At 55.8% G+C, this 19,130-nt stretch overlaps 1 protein-coding gene across 1 annotated transcript in view; it reads right to left on the bottom strand.

The window, feature by feature from the left end:
- CBS (cystathionine beta-synthase) overlaps window positions 1–14,060 on the bottom strand; it is a 31,401-nt gene extending 17,341 nt beyond the window's left edge. Inside the window, exons 1-9 of the mRNA XM_081234752.1 lie at window positions 13,944–14,060; window positions 10,065–10,272; window positions 6,747–6,853; window positions 4,672–4,806; window positions 3,221–3,300; window positions 3,006–3,140; window positions 2,397–2,466; window positions 1,042–1,133; window positions 155–280 (exon numbers count right to left, since the gene is read on the bottom strand). Of these exons, the coding sequence (XP_081090878.1) occupies window positions 155–280; window positions 1,042–1,133; window positions 2,397–2,466; window positions 3,006–3,140; window positions 3,221–3,300; window positions 4,672–4,806; window positions 6,747–6,853; window positions 10,065–10,264 (945 nt within the window). The 5' untranslated portion in view covers window positions 10,265–10,272; window positions 13,944–14,060. The remainder of the gene's footprint in view (window positions 1–154; window positions 281–1,041; window positions 1,134–2,396; window positions 2,467–3,005; window positions 3,141–3,220; window positions 3,301–4,671; window positions 4,807–6,746; window positions 6,854–10,064; window positions 10,273–13,943) is intronic.
- Between the last annotated feature and the right edge of the window lie 5,070 nt (window positions 14,061–19,130).

Below are 19,130 nucleotides of genomic sequence, written 5' to 3'. Positions count from 1 at the left end.
TGGCACACGCTCGTCAGGTAAAGTACCGCAGTCACCATGTCATGACCCCCGAGACTACTGCCCCCTGTGCAGCACGGAGCTCGCGTCTCTCTTCCCGCTCAGCCAGGCAAGGCTGTGGCCTGAGGCCTGGGCTTGTCACTGCCGCCCCGCCTACCGTCCGGTCCAGCACGGTGGGGATGAAGTCGTAGCCGATCCCTTCCACCTCGTAGGCCGTCTGCTCCGTCTGGTTCAGCTCCTCGGGCTCTGCAAGGATGGAGCCTTCGGGGTCCACCCCAATGATCTGCAGAGTGGGCAGCCTTAGGGCTCAAGTCTCACCTGGACGCACCCGGCTGCCATCGGGGCGTGGGCCCTGTTCCCGGACTTCGGGTACGAGGCTCGAAACCCACAAACCCAGGCCCGGGCGCTGGGAGATCGCAAGGTAAATAAATGTCCAGCTCAGGGAACTCAAGGGGGCAGCACGAGGCTGGGGGAAGCGGCATCCTGGAAAGCTCCTCCTGCGCGGATGCCCCAGGACAGCCCCAAGAGACGCCCCGGGACAGCGGGAGCCTGGGGCAAGGGGGCTGCTAGGACTGACCTCTCCTGGATGGCGGAGAAATGGGCAGAGAGGAAGGGTGCGCCTCCAGTGGGGGTCTCTCTGAGCCCCTCTCCAGGCTCAGGTGCCCCTCCCCTACTCTCAGAGCCCCGGTAGGGCAGCGGTAGGACCTGAACCTGAGAGCTCTCGGCTTCTGGAATGACCCTTGGAGGCCACCCAAATGGACTCTCCCACCCCCAACTCATCTGGGCGTCCAGGTTGCTGGGTCCTTTATCTCCCAGGCAGGCACAGGTACACCCCCCCCCCCATATAAGATGCAAGGCCGTCTATACAAAAGTGTCAGAAATGGCAACTTCCAGCTCTAAAGCAGAGGCCACTCTGTGGGCCCAAGGCCAAGGAGCCCGACAGTTAAGCCTCCAGCTGCAGTTCAGGCCGCAGGTGGGAAACGCGCACACGTCGAGGCCCACCTCTCCTGGGCGGGGCAGGGTGGTGCCCTCGCAGCCCCTCACCTTGCATCCAGGGCACTTCTCCTTCAGCTTCCTGGCGATGCCCGTGATGGTGCCCCCCGTGCCCGCCGACGCCACCAGCATGTCCAGCCTCCCTGACAGGGGAGAAGGCATGTCAGGGAGAACATCCCCAGGCAGGAGTGGCCAACCCCCACTTTTTTTTTTTAAGCATCGTTATTGGAGTATAATTGCTTTACAATGGTGTGTTAGTTTCTGCTCAGCCCTCCACTCTTAATAAGAAGCAAGAAGGTCCTCAACCGCAACGAAGGCAAGTTATCAGAAAGGGCAAAAGCAAACCTATTCTCAAATGTAAGGCCTCTCATCACAGTCCTTCATCTTTAAGATGCAGTCACAGTAACAGGGCCCCAGGGAGTCCCATTTAAGGCTAAACGGCAGCCAGTCCCTGAAATCCCTATTTGTCGTGAATCGTGAATGAGGTGACATCCTGCAGGAGGTGGGCCCCAGGTGGCTGAGGGCTGAGCCCAGGGAGGCTCTTCACACTTTCTTAAGCTGTTTGATTCAGACGACGTGGATAAGTGAACTGAATTATCAAAGGAACCAGAATAAACCGCTCAGCTTGGCTCAGACGTCTGGCCTCTCTCAGTGCCCGGTGGCCAGCTCAGGCACCTGCAGACAAGTCAGCGCGGGCACCCGTGCTGAGGCAGAAAGGCTGTTTTTACCGAATGAGAGGATTCTCACACATAAAACCTGGGTGAGCAAATTCCTGGACTTTGCTGCCTGGCTCCTGGGCACGGAACGAGGGCACTTAAGCCAATGCTAGGCTCCAAACAGGAAGCCAGGGGTGCCAAGCCCCTGGCAACGCTTCCCGAAGACCTCTTAGGGAAGCAGCCCGTCAGAAAACATCACAACCCCCTTGGCCTTGGCACCAACTGTGTGGAGAGCTTCCAAGCAGCCTCATGTCTGTACAGAGTAAGCTACTTGCAGATGTCACCACCCCAGTTCTGCAGATGAGAAAACCCCAATGTTGAATTCAGTGCCCAGGCTGGGGCTTGAGGCCAAGTGCCGTTCAGCAACGTGAAGCCCCAGCTGTAAGCCCAGCACCAGCCTGGGACACCCCTGTTCCCTGCACTCAAGAGCTCTTACAGGTCTGGAGGAAAGACTGCTAGGTAAACAAATACAACCACATGATATGTTTGGTGCTATAGGAGAGGCACGGGCAAAGTCCAAGAGGGCACAACAGAGGGAGGAAACCACTCTAGAGAAATGCTCTAAAAAGCACTTCACGGAGAGGGGATATTTGAGCTGGGTTTTGAAGGATTAATAGGAGTTTACGAAGGAGCGGGTAAGTGACTTGTACGCTCCCAGGCAAGATGGACAGCAGGGTTAGAAGTATACACCATCACACTGCTGCAGGATCTCCTCGGCCGTGATGTCGTAGTGAGCCAGAGGGTTGCTGGCATTGCGGTACTGCAAGGAAAGAGAGCAAAGGAGTCGTGTTGAAGTCAAGGCACAGAACTGGCAGCGGCCACAGGGCACCAGGCAAACAGCTCAGTGCAAGCCAGAGAGGATCCCGGCAGCTCAGGGAACAGCCCGGGCACCTCAACAGACACCAAGCATGAAAACCAGCTCTCCAGAAGATGCAATTTCTGAATTAACCCAGGCGTGGAGTGAGTGACAAAGAAGAGCTTCCAGTCAAAAGGTCTGCATGTATTTTATGCCTGTAGAGAGCTTCCAGGGTCCTCTGCAAAGGGCGTTCCGGCGCACTGAGCTGGGCCCTCGAAGCCGGCACACAGACAGCAGCGCCAAAGGTTTGGCCGACCCTGCTGGCCACCCCCTGGGCTGGGAGAAGCCAGTGACCGCGTCCCAGTGCGTCGGTCCCTCTGCAGCCTCTGCTCCTGCTGCAGATGTGACACCACCCCCAAGCCCTTGACAGACATCCCCCAGGGAAGGCCCCGCTTGGTCCCAAGCCTCTGGACACACACTGGCCCCCAGGGCCCGGCCCTCACCTGGTCCAGGATGTGGGAGTTGGGGATCTCGTTCCTCAGCCTCCAGGCCACGCCCACGTGTGACTCAGGGGAGTCGAATCTGGCGTTGGTGGGCGTCCTCACGATCTCAGCCCCCAGGGCACGCAGGACGTCCACCTGCAGAGGTACGTGGTGGCCTTCACCTCCCCGCCGGGCCTGTAGCGCAAGGGCAGGGGGCTGGGGACATGCCCGCCTACCTTCTCAGTGCTCATCTTCTCTGGCATCACGATGATGCAGTGGTAGCCCTTCACTGCGGCGGCCAGGGCCAGCCCGATCCCTGGGGACAGCACGTGGAGTGAGAGGGGGCCACGGTGCCCCCGAGACCCCGCTTCCAGCCCCAAAGGCCCAGGGGAGAGGGCGCTGCGAAAATGCCCTACGTCATCCCCTTCTGCCCTCAAAGGAGGGGATAAGAGGACAATGTGCAGGCAGAGATAAAAAGGCAAGTGTGCCCAGAGAAAAAAGCAGGGTGCCCACCACGAACCCCAGTTCCTCCAGCTCTTGCTGGGCACCTGGGAGGTGACAATAGCAGCAGACGTCGTGGAGCCCACCTGTTCCCGTCCCCAGCCCCACCACGGGCCCGGGGCACAGGCCCGGGCCGGACGCCTCCTCCCTGGTTCCAAAGGGGTCAGGGCCGCTGCCCAGGGCTGAGGGGAGGGGCCACCCCAGTTAGTCTGAAGACAGAACATGGAGCCAGAGAGGAGGGTTCTGGAGCCTCAAGATCTCCCGGAGTTTGCCCCACTCGGCTTCGGACCTGCTTGGGACCCACGACCCCTTTCTGGGTTTGGCTGGGAACGTCTGTCCTGTGCCTGGCCTGCCACTGTGCTTTGGAAACACATAACTTGTCCGGTTTGAAGGTTCACAGCCGGAGAGGAATTTTGCTTCCGGAGGAATCGAGCCTCAGGTCTCATCCACCTCTGATTGAGGGGATCCTTAGATGAGACTTAACGTCGGTGCTAGAATGGGTTCGGACCTTGGAGGGCTGTTGGGATGGGGGTGAATATACTTTGCATTCGAGAAGGACATGAATTCTGGGGGCCACAGAGGGTGGAGTGTTATGGGCTGAACTGTGTTCCTCCAAACTTCATCTGTTGAAGTCCCACCCTGCACCGCCCTCAGAATGTGACTCTAACTGGAGATGGGTCTTTGAAGAGGAGACTGAGGTTAAACGAGGTCATACGGGTGGGGCCCTAACGCCGTGTGTCTGCTGTCCTCTTAAGAAGAGGAGATCAAGACACAGACACCCACAGAGGGACGCATGTGAGGACACAGGGAGAAGATGCCCAGGAGAGAGGCCTCAGGAGGAGCCAGCCCTGCTGACACCTGATGTCAGCTGTCCAGCCTCCAGACTGTGAGATAATAAACGTCTGCTGATTAAGCCGCCCAGGCTGTGGGATTTATTACCGCAGCCATAGGAAACTCGGACAGATTTTTACTACAAGGTGTAGTTGCCCACATAACAGACTCCAACATCACCAGTGCAGCTGGGATGGCAAGACAGCAGAGAAAGCTGGGCTCAGTCACACACCTGCACACAGGCATCAGGTGCCGAGCAAAGAGTGTGGAGGGAAGGGAAAGGCCAGCCGGACAGACCAGCGTGTGCAGCCATGGGTCACCCGGGCCGGGAGCTCTGGCCCGTGGCAGCGCCCACCTGTGTTCCCCGACGTCGGCTCGATGATGGTGTCCCCAGGCTTCAGGGTCCCCTCGCGCTCAGCATCCTCAATCATTCGCAGGCTGATGCGGTCCTTCACGCTCCCGCCCGCGTTGAAGAACTCACACTTGGCCACTGGAGCCGGAGACGCATCATGAGAGAGGAAGAGGCCCCCGACCGCTAAGGGATGCCTGCCGTGCCGTTCCCTCCCCAGCACCCGACACGCCCAGGAGGCAGGGACAAGCCTCAGTGGTCCTGAAAATCATCGCCTTTCCATTGCCACCTCCCACACCTGACGTGGGTGAGGGTGCTCGCCCACGGGAGCTCCTGCCACCTGCCCGTCCCAACCCCCATGGACCACGTGGCAACTCCAAGTGTACGAGACACAGGAGCCTAAGGAGCCCCCCCCCAGCTGGATGGATAGAGCAGGGTCACCCCCGTGAGGCAGTACAGTCCCGAAGAGACTTGCTGGGCGAGCAGGGGGCGCCCGACTGGAGCCCAGGCTTAAGTCAGAGCAGACAGCCCCGCCGTACCCAGCGGACCATGACAGACGACCTGATGTCCTGAAGCCACGGCTCGCCCGTCACACCCCCAGACCAGGACCCACACGCCTTCCACACCCGCCTCCCGCCGTCTTCCCCACCTGGCAGAGATGACTTCCTCTCCTGCGCCTAAGCCTCTGCTTCTGCTCTTCCTTCCTTGGGGGAGGACTCCCTCCCACCTCTCAAAAATATGCAGTGTTCGTAAAAGGGGGAGAGATGGCACCAACTGTGATTGGAGGACCAGGCCGGCCTGCAGCACCCACAAAACAAGCTCCTCCTGCTTTGTCCTGGTTTCTGAAATCCACAACCATAGACAGGCTTTCCCCCCTAAGACCCAGAGAGGGCCCTGCCGGGACAGTGAAGGAGGGGGTCTTGAATGTCTGACCGCTGAGGAGCCCTGCACCCCAGGCTCTTGTAGGTCACACACTTGAATTACTTGTTAGAAAATTCTAATGAGCCCATGGGAAAGCCAACAGAGACGCAGGGATTCAAGCTGATCAGCCGTGGGCAAGCCAAGTAACCAACCGGAGGCTCGGTTTTTCCATCTGTAAAATGGGCACAGTAAAACCTACTTCAGGGGCTCCTGCCAAGTTGAAGCGCACGCAGCAGGCCCATGCCTACGGGGTACTAGTTACTGGTCTCTGTTATCTGACGGAGGAGCACAGAGCAGACGATGGCTCTCCTGGGCTGTTCTGATACACCCCCAGCAGTGCCTGGGAGCGTGTACTGCTTGTTGCTTATGAGAGAACTCTGCACCAGGGGCGTGCGCGGGAAGCCTCTGATGGTGACGCCTCCGGGGTGAGTCGACCACGTGGCCTCGGCCCCCCGCCTAGGAGGTGTGGACCCCCAAGGATCGCCGTGCTCTCCCCGCCCCAGCTCTCTCTGTCCCACAGCACCGGGCCTGGTCCCCCCCCAGGGCCTCCTCTGGGACACGGCTGACATCTACCTGGGCTCCGAGCCCGGGAGAACAGTGGAGGGGAAGAAAGCCCCCCACCCTCTTGTGTTCCTGGAAACAGCCTCCTGCAAAGAAGGCCCTTCTCCATAGGACTTGGATAAGACTCTCAGGTGATCCCCATGTGTACCAGACACAGCTCCCAAATCCCCACTCCGTGTCTCCTAAGTGAAACGCGAACTGTCTGTCTGAGCACCGGGGCAGCCAGTTCCTGCCCGGCTGATGGCTGGGACCCTCATCACAAAAACCGCCCCAGCTCTCAGGCCAGCCCACCCCACCCCACCCACGGCATGGCTACCCCTCCCTACGAGAGTCCGAGACGAAAGGGCGCCGAAGTTGTCGGTTTAGAGCACCGCCTTCCCAGCTCGGGTTCTGCCCCCGACTTCTGCCCGGACACGCTTCCCTCCACAATTCAGGCCTCGGCTCACAGGCCACGGCCTCCCTTACACCGACTCCGGAGAGGGCTCGCTCACCCTCCAGCAGCCCACCCTCACCCGATGTGGTCAGACACCCCTCCCGCGGGGTTTGAGGGGCCCCTCGCGCCCCCGGCCCGCGAGCCGTGTGCGGGAACCGGCACTCACGGAGCTCACACTTCAGGCCGAAGCCCCTCCCGATCTTGTTGATCCTCACCATCGGGGTGTCCCCGATTTTCTTCAGGATGTCCGGCAAGATTTTGGGAGATTTTTCCCTACAACAGAGGAGTCCACGATTACTCAGAAAAACAAAGTGGTACCAGCCTTGGCAGGCCAGCACATTCTTTTAAATAAATCAAGACGTAAATCAAAGAGTTGCCTTTCATGAGGATCGGGGTGGCAAGTACACAAATCTACATTCCGTAACAGGTCACACACACATGCACGGGCGAGTACACCTCAAAACCTACGAAAACGAATGCAATTTAGTGAACAGCTGCACCAACGTTTCCGGGGCTTGAAAACGCACTGTGGTAACAGACGGTATCAGTGGGCAGCTGGGCGAACGTCCCCACGACCTCTCTGTATGATTTCTGCAACTTCATTTGAATGTTATTTCCAAATAAAAAAGTTAAAACAAACAAACACTGACTTCAAAACAACATCACACCCTGGTCCACCTTTTTAGGTTTTTTTTTTTTTTTTTTTTTGGCATATGGGATCAAACCCGCACCCCCTGCATTGGAAAGCGGAGTCATAGCCACTGGACCACCAGGGAAGTCCCGATCTTTTTAGGTTTTTGATCTTCAATTTATCTCCTCTCTCAGCACCTGCCTCCTGGGATACCTCCCTTCCTTTTCTTTGATGAAAAAACTGGTGGGGACCCCTGGACAGAGACGCCCTCAGACGGTCTGGCCACCGGGCAGTGACAGTGACTGCAAAGAACCCGCCCAGGCACCTGGCATCACTCAGAGTGTCTGGCACAGGTGGCAGGAAGCCTGATACTCAGACCAGAGAACCAAGGCCTCTGGCGGGTCATCTCTTGCCCTTGGGGCTAAGGTCAGGCGAATTCCCAGGTGGGCCTCCAGGCCCCGAACGGGATTCGCTTCTCGTGGACCAGCTGTCCCCCTTCACATTCGAGTGACTGTCCCCCCCAGGGGTTCTTCCAGCTGAGCAGCCGGTGACAGGTGACAGGAAGGTGTGGGACGGCCCAGCCGCTGCTCAGCTGTGTGCATGCCGTGAGACCTGCGTTTCCCGAGTGGCCCCCACGACGTTGCCTCCATCTTCATCCTCAGGGACCGACCATTCATCCCGGAATATGCAAAACTGACGTGAGTTCCAAGAAACTCAATGGCTTCCTACACCCTGGATGTCTCAGGTGCCATCCCCACGCTCTCACGCTTGCGTGAGCTGCGGTCCCCACTGCAGGGACCCATTAACCATGTAGCTTCCTCCCCCGCTCCCAAGGTGGTGATCCAGCTCCCCAGGAATGCTGCCTTCCGCCCCGGGGCCCAGACAGGCAGCAACACGGCCTGGCTAGAGCCCAGCTGCACCCTCCAAGGTGGCACGGATGCCCCGAGCCCCCCAGAGGCAGGCTTGGCCAAGAGAGGTGCAGAAGTCGGGGTGAGGGGAGAGCCGGGGCGGGGGCAAAAGGCTCCTGACCCCAGACTTGGAGGGAGACCAAGCTGTAGGGGTGACCTCCGGGTTGACTTATTAACTAAAGCCAAGGCAGGAGGGGTAAACACCTGGGAAGGACTGGAGGGTGGCTGAGTCATCCACCCCCAGCAGAGGTTGTAGCGGCCTGAGAAGGGGGAGGCCCAGCCCGCCCCGTCCCGCCCCTGCAGAGGACTCAGGGTTCCTGACTCAGCACCAGGCTCTGGGGGGCCAGAAAGTCACCTGGGAAGCTTGCCTGAGGTGATCGGGCGGGGCCTGGGGAGGGAATTTAACACCTTATCTCAGCTGCTTTCCCTGTGACAGCCCAGGAGGCTTCCAGGGGCAGAGCCCTACAGCCCCCTGGAATAACCCGAAACCCCTCACCTGGCAGGGCGCCTGGCTCTGTTTCCCCTCCGCAGCCCCTCCCCTCCCTCTGCTGCTCCCACTCTGTTCCTCGTTCTAAGCCCACCCTACCTGGGAACCATCTGGAACCCCTTCCCCAGATACCCACAGAGCTGGCACCTCCTGCCCATCCAGGTACTGGCTCTGAGGTCTCCCCAGGCCGCCCGGCCACGTCACTTGTCTCATCACCCCTGTGCTCTCACCACCGGGATCGCCTAGGCTGCCTCGTCCAGGGACCCGGGTCCAGCGTCCTGACAGCGGGTGAGCCCCAGAGCCTCAGGCCCGAGCCCAGCTCCTCATAAGCTGAACTGGGACAAGCAGTTTCAGAATGGGACAGCAACCCCGCCAGGGCGTTTCAGGAAGGTTAGGTCACCACGTGAAGTGCAGGTGTGATGCTAGGTTGCAGCCTGGATAGGATGGTGTCCCAGCCACCCCAGGCCCAGTGAGAAGCTCACGGAGCCATTTCACCCCATGCTCTGCTTTGTTCTGGAAGCAGGGGCTCATGTCCTATGGCCGGCGGCCAACTTGGCCTCCTGAGCTCCCAGAATCGAGGTATGTTTAACGCTGGGAGCTTCTGGGTTTGTAAATGTTACTTCGGTCCACTGGCCCCAGTGAGGTGAGCATCCCCTGCCCCTCCCCAGTTCTGAATCAAAAATCAATAATCATAAACGTTGGTATAGCAGTGTATGAAGAATAAGAACCAAACATCCAAAAGGCATGTTCTTCTGACTCATTTGTTGTACTTCTGGGAGGTAACACTAAGGAAATAAAGATAATCCTAAGATTTAGTGAACTTAGTTTGAGTTTCATGATGGATCAGGGATTTTCTGCCTTTTTTTTTTTTTTTTTCCTTTCCCACTGATTGATCTCCTGCACCTAGAACAGGGCACACATATAGTAGGTGCTGTGACTAAATGAATTGCATTTTCCACTGCAGTTATTCATAATGAGATCATTGCAGACACATGAATACCCAAGAGAGGGCTTAAAGTCGTGGTTTATTCATCCAACAGTCTCGGTCCAACCACAAAGACCCCACTACAGAAAAATACTTCACGGCCTGGAGTTAAGCAGAGAAGGGCAGGCATGGTCCTAATGACAAGAGTGTGCAACCGGACGGATCTGGATCAGAAACCTCCCCCCTGCCTGTCACTCAGAGCGTGCGACCTGGGCACATCCCTTTATTTATTGAGCATCTGCTCTTGGGAGGCACTGAACTAGGTGCTGCGTTACAGCACAAACGAGCCTTGGCCTCTCTGAGCCTTGGGGGACTCAGCTATAAAATACCTCCCGCTCCAGCTCACCATCCAAGCAGAGTGACTGCAAGGGACGGGGGTGGTGGGGTGGTCGTTCACACCCCAGGTCCCTGTGGCTATCTGGCTTCAGGTAACAAACTCTTCCCTCCATCTTATGATCATAAAGGGGACTCACAGAGTAGTGTGGTGATGTGGAGAGTTGGTGGCAGGCCTGCCCAGCTGCCAGGAGCACCTGCTCGGGGCATCGGGACGGATCCACAGGACCTCCTTGTCTCCCGGAGGCTCCTTTTCCAGGCTCTCTTTCCCCAGGTGTGCCCCTGAGAGGTGGGGGCACCCTGCAGACCTCTCTTCTGCTTGGGGTGTCTCAGACGGCATGGTGGGATCTGTCAAAGGCAAGGGGAAGAGAGGCCGTCAGTTCGGGCCGTTTCCAAACACCTGCAGAAGAGCCTGCTTCTCTGTTGCCTGTCCTGGGAATCCTGCTCGCCCAGCCCCCTCTGGGCGTGGAGCTCTGTTCACTCAAGTAGCTCGGCAGGAAAAGGCATAACTACGCAGGCACCAGCTGCTGTAGACAACAGCTGGACAGTTTCTCAAAGGGTTAAGCATACAACTACGGTGTGACCCAGCAATTCCACCCCTACGCATATAGCCAAAAAGAATGGAAACATACAGTATTTGCCCACCGCATTCATAACAGCACTATTCACAATCGCAAAAACCTGGAAACAAACCAAGTGTCTGTCAGCAGATGAATGTATAAACAAAATGTGGTTTACCCAGACAGTGGAAGAGTGTTTGGCCATGAAAAAAGAATGAAGTTTTAAAATCTTCTCAACATGTGAGCGCATGCACACACACACAGACACACACACACACAGCAACTATGTAGAGGTGATGAATGTTATTCATCTTGATAGCTTGATTGTGGTGTCTTTTCATAATGTATACATAAATCAAAACATCAAGTTGTACACCTTAAATATATATATGACTTTTATATATCAAAGATATCTCAATAAAGTTGTTTGAAAAAGACTACATTTAGGGACTCCCCTGGTGGTCCAGGGGTTAAGACTCTGCGCTTCCAATGCAGGGGGCCCAGGTTCAATACCTGGTCAGGGAACTAGAGCCCGCATGCCACAGTGAAGATCCTGCACGCTGAAACTAAGACCCGGAGCAGCCAAATAAATAAATATATACATTTTAAAAGACTACATTTATATGATGGAAATAACAAGAGGAAGATGAAGATGGTAATAAATATATTTTTACCCTAAAAAAAAAAGGAATGAAACATTCTGCTAAGTCAAATAAGCCAGACAAAGAAAAATATCGCATGACTCTACCTATATGAGGTACCTAGAATAGGCAAATCAGAGAGACATGAAGCGGAATGGAGATTCCCAGGGGCAGGCGGAGGGGAGCCACTGTTTAATGGGTACAGAGTTATGATGAAAAAGTTTGGGGTACAGATAATAGTGATGGTTACACAACACTGTGAATGTGTGTACTGCTACTGAATTTCACACGTATGAAGAGTTAAACAGTATATTACGTGTATTTTATCAAATTTTAAAAATCTCATGGAACCTTAAAATAGATGACAAAAAAAAAGAAAGAAAGAAAGAAAGGAAAGAGAATGGGCTCTCAAAGAAGAGACTGCAGCCCTGCCCGGCTCCTTCTGGTGACAATGAGCAAACGCCCACCTCTCACCTTCAGAAACCAGGACTGAGATCAGCAGCTCCGCTGCCTCCCTGGGATTTCCCACACTGAACAGAGGACCGGTCCAGGCCGGCGCGGAGCCATCCCTCCCCAGGCTGATGACCGGACACTCACCACGGCTCCAACTCCGTAAGGAGCAGTGAAAACTAAATGGAATGAGGTCTCTTGGATGGAATCCCAGAACAGAAAAGGGTACTAGGGGAAACTAAGGAAATCTGAATAAGTAGGGACTGTAGTTAACCATAATGTTCATTAATTGTAAAAATCGTAAGATGGTAATAATGGGGGGAACCGTGAGTGTGAGGGGGGAGGAACGTGAGAATTCTGCTCTCTTCTCAACTTTTCTGTAAATCTAAAGCTCCCCCCACCCCAAGTCTCTGGAGCCCCGTGGGTTTGGAAGGTCCCTGCGAGGAGCTCAAGGTAGGGGATGGGGCTCGGGGTGACCTCTGAGCGCAGCCCTCACCACTCCTCCGCGAAGCTGGAGGGACCCCAGTCCCCCTGCTCCCCAGGACGTTTTGGCAGGCAGTTTGCTGTGGAAAGGTCGGGTGGCCCAGGCGGAACTGGGCTGAAGCTGAAAAGGGCCCCTCACTTGGAGGTGCACATGGAGGCTCGTGGACCCGCTGGACTTCTCCTCGGGAGCGGCCCCATCCGGGTACCGCCGCCATCAGCAAGGGCAGAAGCCGCCCCAGCTGGTTCCCTGTCTCCCAGCGCAGGGCCAGGTGCAGACTAGCGCCCAGCAGGTCGCCCCAGATGCCCAGGCCGGAGCCTGCGCGCAGGGGAAGCGGAGACCCCCACCCTTGGCAATCACATCTGTTTCAAATCCACGAGGCCCGCGGCGCACGGCTTTCCGGGAGAAACCAGCCTCCCAGCCGATCTGCCCCCAAACGTGCCTAGAGCAGGGGTTCCTTCAAGTCTTTGGATCAGCAAGTAGTTTTTCAGGCGTTCAGTTCCCCTCGTGAAACCACGCGTCCTTCTTCCACCATTCAAAAAGCCCCCGAGGTAAGCGGAACACTGCCTTCGCTCCGCGGTGCGCCCGTGGGTAGGTGGTTCTTCCGTCGTGCAGAAGCGCCCCTGTCCTAGACCTCTTTCCCCATCAGAGGCCGACAGGGCGGCAGCCCCCTGGCCAGGACACCCCGCAGACCGGCCCGGCAGACGCAGGCTGCCCTGCGCCTCCTATGTGGCGACTTGCCTCGCCTGTAGAGACCTCCCGAAAGGTAAGGGGCTGCTGGGAACTCAAATCGAGACCGACAGAACCTCCGTAGAACCCACAGGCACTCGGCGGGACCCTCGCTGGGCGACCGGGTTGGAACTCGCGGATCCAGTTCAGCGCAGCCCGTCTCGGCTCCCGGCGGGCACAGCTCCGCGCGGGCACAGCGCCCTGCGCGCCGACGCACGTGCGTGCTGGGAAGGCGGGCTCCCCTGGCGCGGTGCTGCTGGCTCCTGCCGCACCCCAAACCACAAGACCCTCCTGGGGTCACGGCCCCCGCGCCCCCCAGCGCCCTGCACGCGCGCACCAGTCGGCCCAAGAGGGCCAGTTAGGGCCAAGGGTGCGGAAGGTAGTAAACTCCTGTTTCAAAGGGAGACTTTTCAGGCGGGAAATTGAGACCCTACAGAGGATCTGGAGACCGTCCGGTCACCCGGCCTTTGGGAGGGGCTTTTGGGGATACGGTTTGGGATAAACACCCCCAGGTAACTCTTGGGAGGCTAAGTTTTGCGCTCCCGCTCCTTCCCCACTACCCCTCCCCATTCTCCAGCTCAGCCATCCGCCTTGCCTAGGGCTCGAAGTGGGGGGTCTCAGGGCACCCTCCCCCACCCCCTTAGTACGTGCTGGAGGCAGGGCCCTGTTTGCCCTGCGCACCCTGCGCTCCCTCCCACCGCGGGCAGCCACCTCCCGTGCAGCCTACGCAACTACATCAATATTTTACACCCCGCCCCCACCCACTCCACAGAACTGGCAGAAGAGAGCAATTTTCGAGACAACCATTTCCCATCCAAAATGCAGCGAAAAATCAATGATGGCACCATTAGAGCGCATCTTCCGAAAGTCTCAGCTCGACGCCCCCGGCTCGCGCCCCCTGCCGTCCCCTCCGCAGCCGCAGGAGTTGGAGTGGAGGCCCTGGGCCACGTGGGCGCGGAACCCCCAGCTTCAGGACAGGCTGGACTCGCGATAAGGGGAGGGTTCGGGACGCGGGGGGCGCGGGGCCAGCTCCGCGGCTGGCAGATGTAGATGATGCAACGCCGGCCCAGCGGTTGCCGAGGCGGGGACCCCGTCCCAGACCCCGGCCAGATCCCTCCGCCTAGGGGTGGGGCGAGTCACGGTCCGGCAAGTGCTCACCTGAACCGAGACCGGGAAGAAGCGGCGGGCTGGGCGCGTCCGGGAGCGGCGAACGGTGACCCGGAAAGTGCGACCCCGGGGCTGGGTGGCACCCCGGGGACCGGGCGGCCAGAGTGGAAGGAAGGCGATTGGCTGAGAGGAGGGGGCGGGGGCCGGCTTCCGGCCAATCCCGAGTTGCGTATCGCGGGGCCACCGCCTCTCTCGTACCCGCCTCTCGCCACGCCCACCCCGCCACGCCCCCGTCCCTCCCCCACCGCCGCACCTTGGGTCAAGACCCCACCCCCATCACCTACTCTCTCTTGACGCAGCCGTGGGCCGGTGGCCTCTGTCCCCTCTTCTCCCCTCACTCCCGGGACCCCCGCACGCTCCGCCTACCCCTACCCTCTCCCCACTCCCCGCCCCGGGACCCCAACCAGAAACGCGCATCCAGGGGTGTGCGAACACTCTGCACCCAATGTCCCGATGCTGTTTTACTTGGGTAAATCCTTGCTCTGCGGGAGTGTAATAAATAAATATCGACTGATGAGTTAAAAACGTGCGGTCTGGAGAGAGGAAGGCCTTGGAAGGCCCTGAGGACGAGCCTCAGCACGCATCCCGCCTGCTGAGTCCCCTCACGCAGGCCCCGGTCCCGCGACCACCGGACACGGTTCTGTCTGGTCGCGGGACCCCAGGGGGCTGAAAGCTGCGGGCGGACCCAGCGCGCAGACAGTAGGTGCTCTGCACCTGGGCTTGGGATCCACCACGGCGGGTTTGTCCCGACTTATTTCCTGCCCCTCACGGTCCAAGGGCCCAGCATACACAGTGCTTCGCCGGCCGAGCCCCGCTGTCTGCCCAGCCCGGTAACCGCTCCCATCAGGGAGGGAACCTGAGCGCACGTGGCCATGGCCAGAAGCCACAAAGCCGCTGCCAGCCGGGCTGCCGGCAGGCTCTCACCAGTCACGGGCGCCAAAGGCTGAAGGCCAGGATGGCCCTGGTCGCTGGGAAGGCCACCGCTAATAACAATATTCCAGACTGGGTGCTCTCGATTTTTAAAGAGCCTGCCTGCCTCTTGAGGTTCCCGAGCTGAATGGAGAATCCCTGACCCCTGAGTTTCTCCTGCACTGTAGTGACTAAGTGAAAGGCGGAGCCGCCAGGCTTGGGCAGATATACAGGATGCAGTTACTTGGCCCAGCACCCAACTGTTCAGTGCGCTGGCCACGGGCCCGCATTGCTCCCAGCACTGCATGGGAAACAGAGCAAGCTCAGACAAATGGCCTCTGCGCCTGCGGGGTTGCTGTTCTAGGGGAGGGGGCTCAACAGACAGCACTTCATAAAAAAACTTCCACTAATGGGACTGATAATAAAGAATGATACAGCGGGGAATGGAGAAAGACAGGAGTGGGAGAGTCCTAGATCAGGTGGTCAGAAGTCTCTGTGGACAGGTGACCCTTGAGCAGAGAGCTTAGGAACCACATCTTGTCCTGGAGAAGGATGTCCCCGGCTGAAGTTAGCCAGTGCAAAGGTCTGGGGCAGGAAGAAGGCAGGGTGTCCGGGGAAGCAGGGAAGGTCACTGTGGCCGGAGTGGAAGCAGGTGCGGTCAGAGGTGGGAGGGGAGGCGGAGCCCAGGCCACGATCTGGACTTTAGCCTCAAAGACCTGGGGCGCTTGGGAGGGTTTCCAGTGGGGAGTTTCTGATTATGCTCTGACTTATTTTACCTTGGCATAATTTCAGACTGCCACAAAAGTGGCAGGAAGAGTATAAGAATTCCCAGATACTCAAAGATTCCCACATGTTAAACTTTTACTAACCCCTGAATCTTTGAGTGTGATCTTACTTGGAAATAGGGTCTTTGAGGATATAATCAACTTAAGATGAGGTCATAGAGAATAAAGAGGGGAGCTCTAAATCCAGTATGACTGGTGTCCTTATAAGAGGGAACTTTGGACACAGACCCACAGAGGGGAGATGGCCGTGTGAAGACAGAGGTAGAGACTGGAGACATCCAGGCACAAGACAAGAACACGCGAGCAACAGGAGGTGGAGAGGCAGGAATGACCCCCCGCCAGAGCCTCAGAGGGAGCAAGGCCCTGCAACACCGTGATCTTGGACTTCTGGCCTCCAGAGCTGTGAGAGACAATGAATTTGTGTTGTTTTAAAAGGCAAGCATAAAATTTTTTTTAAAATTTTTGATGTAATTTCAGAATGTCAGAAAAGTGGCAAAAATAGTATAAAGAATTTCCAGGTGCCCTTCATGCAGATTTTCCAAATGCTAAATTTTTATTATGTTTGCTTTACACTTCTCTCTCTGTGTCTGTCTCTCTTAGATTCTTACATATAAAATATGTATCTAAGTCTCTGTCATCAATTTATCTACCATCTATCTGGTTTTTCTGAAATGGTTGAGAGTAAGTTGGAGATACAATGTCCCTTTACCCCCCAGCGACTTCAGTGTGTATTTCCCAGAAACAAAGAATTGTTTCCTATAACCATAATTCAACGGTCAAAATCAAGAAGCTAAAACTGCTTTTAAAAAAATAAATAAAGACTTTAAAAAACAAACAAAAAGTTAACGTTGATACAAAACTATGATCTAACCAACAGACCTCACTCAGTTTGTCAGTCATTCCAACAGTGTCCTGCATAGCCAGTCCCTGACCATATGCCACATTCAGTGGCTGAGTCTCTTTAGCTATTCTTTGTATTAAGACATGGACATTTTTTCTTTCTTCTTTCCTTCCTTCCTTCCTCCCTCCTTTTTTTTTTTTTTTTTTTTGGCTGCGCTGTGCGGCTTGTGGGATCTTAGTTCCCTGACCAGGGATTGCACAGTGAAAGCGTGGAGTCCTAACTACTGGACTGCCAGGGAATCCCCAGGACACTGACATTTTTGAAGTGTACCAACCAGGGATATTGTAGAATGTCCTTAGTTTGGTCTAATTCCACCCAGGGGATGCACTCTGGATGGAGACCACAGGAGTGGTGCTGAGTCAGAGTCTGTGATCTGACAAGGGCACCTGCTGTCTGCGTGTCCCATCACTGGCAAGGTTAACCTTGCCCACTTGCTTGCTCCACTGTAAAGTTACCATTTTCACTCTTGTAATTCGTAAGCATCTTATGGGGAGAGGCTTTGAAACTATGTAAGTACCCTGTGACTTGTCAAATCTCATCCTCTAATTATAGCTTCCATTGATGATTTCTGTCTGAGTCAATTTCGATTAAAATGGTTGCCCAGGGGTGGTTTTCTAATTCTATCAGTCCTTCTACATTTATTATTTGGCATTCCACTATAAGAGTTTTTCTTCTCCCCCACTCATGCATTCATTCGTTTATTTACACCAGTGTGGATTCATAGATTCCTGTTTTTAAAAAACCATACGGCTGGGCTTCCCTGGTGGCGCAGTGGTTGAGAGTCCGCCTGCTGATGCAGGGGACACGGGTTCGTGCCCCGGTCCGGGAAGATCCCACATGCCACGGAGCGGCTGGTCCCGTGAGCTATGGCCTCTGGGCCTGCGCGTCTGGAGCCTGTGCTCTGCAACGGGAGAGGCCACAGCAGTGAGAGGCCTGCGTACCGCAAAAAAAAAAAAAAAAAAACCATACGTTTTACCATTGAAAGTGAACAGACCAATGGGTTTTTGCACACAAGCACTAATATTTAGTATTCACAGAGTTGTGCAACCATCACACAATTTTAACATTTGTGTCACTCCAAAAAGAAACCCTGAAAAAAAAAAAAAAAAAAGAAACCCTGCACCCATTAGCAGCCATACCCCCATCAATGCAGCAGCCATAGGTAAATCACTACTTTATGTTTTTATTTATATAAGGTAAATTCATGGATTCTAGCCATACTATATAGGTTATAATCTTTCGCTAGCATTTTTTGATGGAAAATAGTCCCAGATCAAGAATCAAGCTGTCCTGTTGTTACCTGAAAATAGGGTTCGCCTCTTGGTGGGTGTCAAGCCAAAAGACACAACCAAGCCAAAGAGTGGGAGAAGGAAGGATGTATTATTTGCAGCAAGTAAGGAGAACACCTGGGATCCTTTCCAAAGCACTGTATCCCCGAGCAGCAAAACTGGGGAAGTTTTAAGCTAAGGGTACATGCATATTCATGAGGGGCTTGGGTGGTGTATGCATGTTCATGAGGGGGCCTGGGCAGAGGAGAATTCAGCATAGAATTGGGGCCAAGGTCGACAGAATCCAATCTTTAGTTGATTGAAGCCAGGAGGGTCAACATCATTATCCCATCCTGTACCTGGTGGGGGTCTCAGTTCCTGCAGAACTCAAAGACTGTATCAGATTGTGATGTACATTCCTTGAGGAGGAACTAGGATTCAATTTTACCAATGAACTACTGTTTCTTTCTTTTTTAAAAAAAATAATTAATTAATTAATCAATCTATTTTTGGCTGCATTGGGTCTTCGTTGCTTCGCGTGGGCTTTCTCTAGTTGCAGTGAGCAGGGGCTACTCTTCGCTGCGGTGCGTGAGCTTCTCATCGCGGTGGCTTCTCTTGTTGCGGAGCATGGGCTCTAGGCACACAGGCTTCAGTAGTTGCGGCTTGCAGGCTCTAGAGCGCAGTGTCAGTAGTTGTGGCGCACGGGCTTAGCTGCTCTGCAGCATGTGGGATCTTCCCAGACCAGGGCTCGAACCCACATCCCCTGCACTGGCAGGTGGATTCTTAAACACCGTGCCACCAGGGAAGTCCTGAACTACTGTTTCTTTACTGCTTTTCCTGTGTTCCTGCATTCCCTCACTTCCCCAAAGATCATTAATTACTGAGACCTGTTTAAGGGCAAGCACTGTGGCCAAGCTTAGATCACAAAGTGGCTTAGGGGACTTCCCGGGTGGCACAGTGGTTGAGAATCTGCCTGCTAATGCAGGGGACACGGGTTCGATCCCTGGTCCAGGAAGATTCCATGTGCCATGGAGCAACTAAGCCTGTGCTCCACAACTACTGAGCCTGCACTCTAGAGCCTGTGAGCCACAACTACTGAATCTGCACTCTAGAGCCTGCGAGCCACAACTACTGAGCCTGTATGCCACAACTACTGAAGCCCGTGTGCCGTAGAGCCTGCATGCTGCAACTACCGAGCCCATGTGCCGCAACTACTGAAGCCCGAGCACCTAGAGCCCGCATTCCACAACAAGAGAAGCCACCACAATGAGAAGCCTGCGCACCGCAATGAAGAGTAGCCCCCGCTCGCCACAAC

Source organism: Mesoplodon bidens (genome assembly GCF_964165515.1).
Source record: "Mesoplodon bidens genome assembly, chromosome: 5".
Classification (NCBI taxonomy): Eukaryota; Metazoa; Chordata; class Mammalia; order Artiodactyla; family Ziphiidae; genus Mesoplodon; species Mesoplodon bidens.
This window is presented reverse-complemented; position numbering and strand designations above follow the sequence as displayed.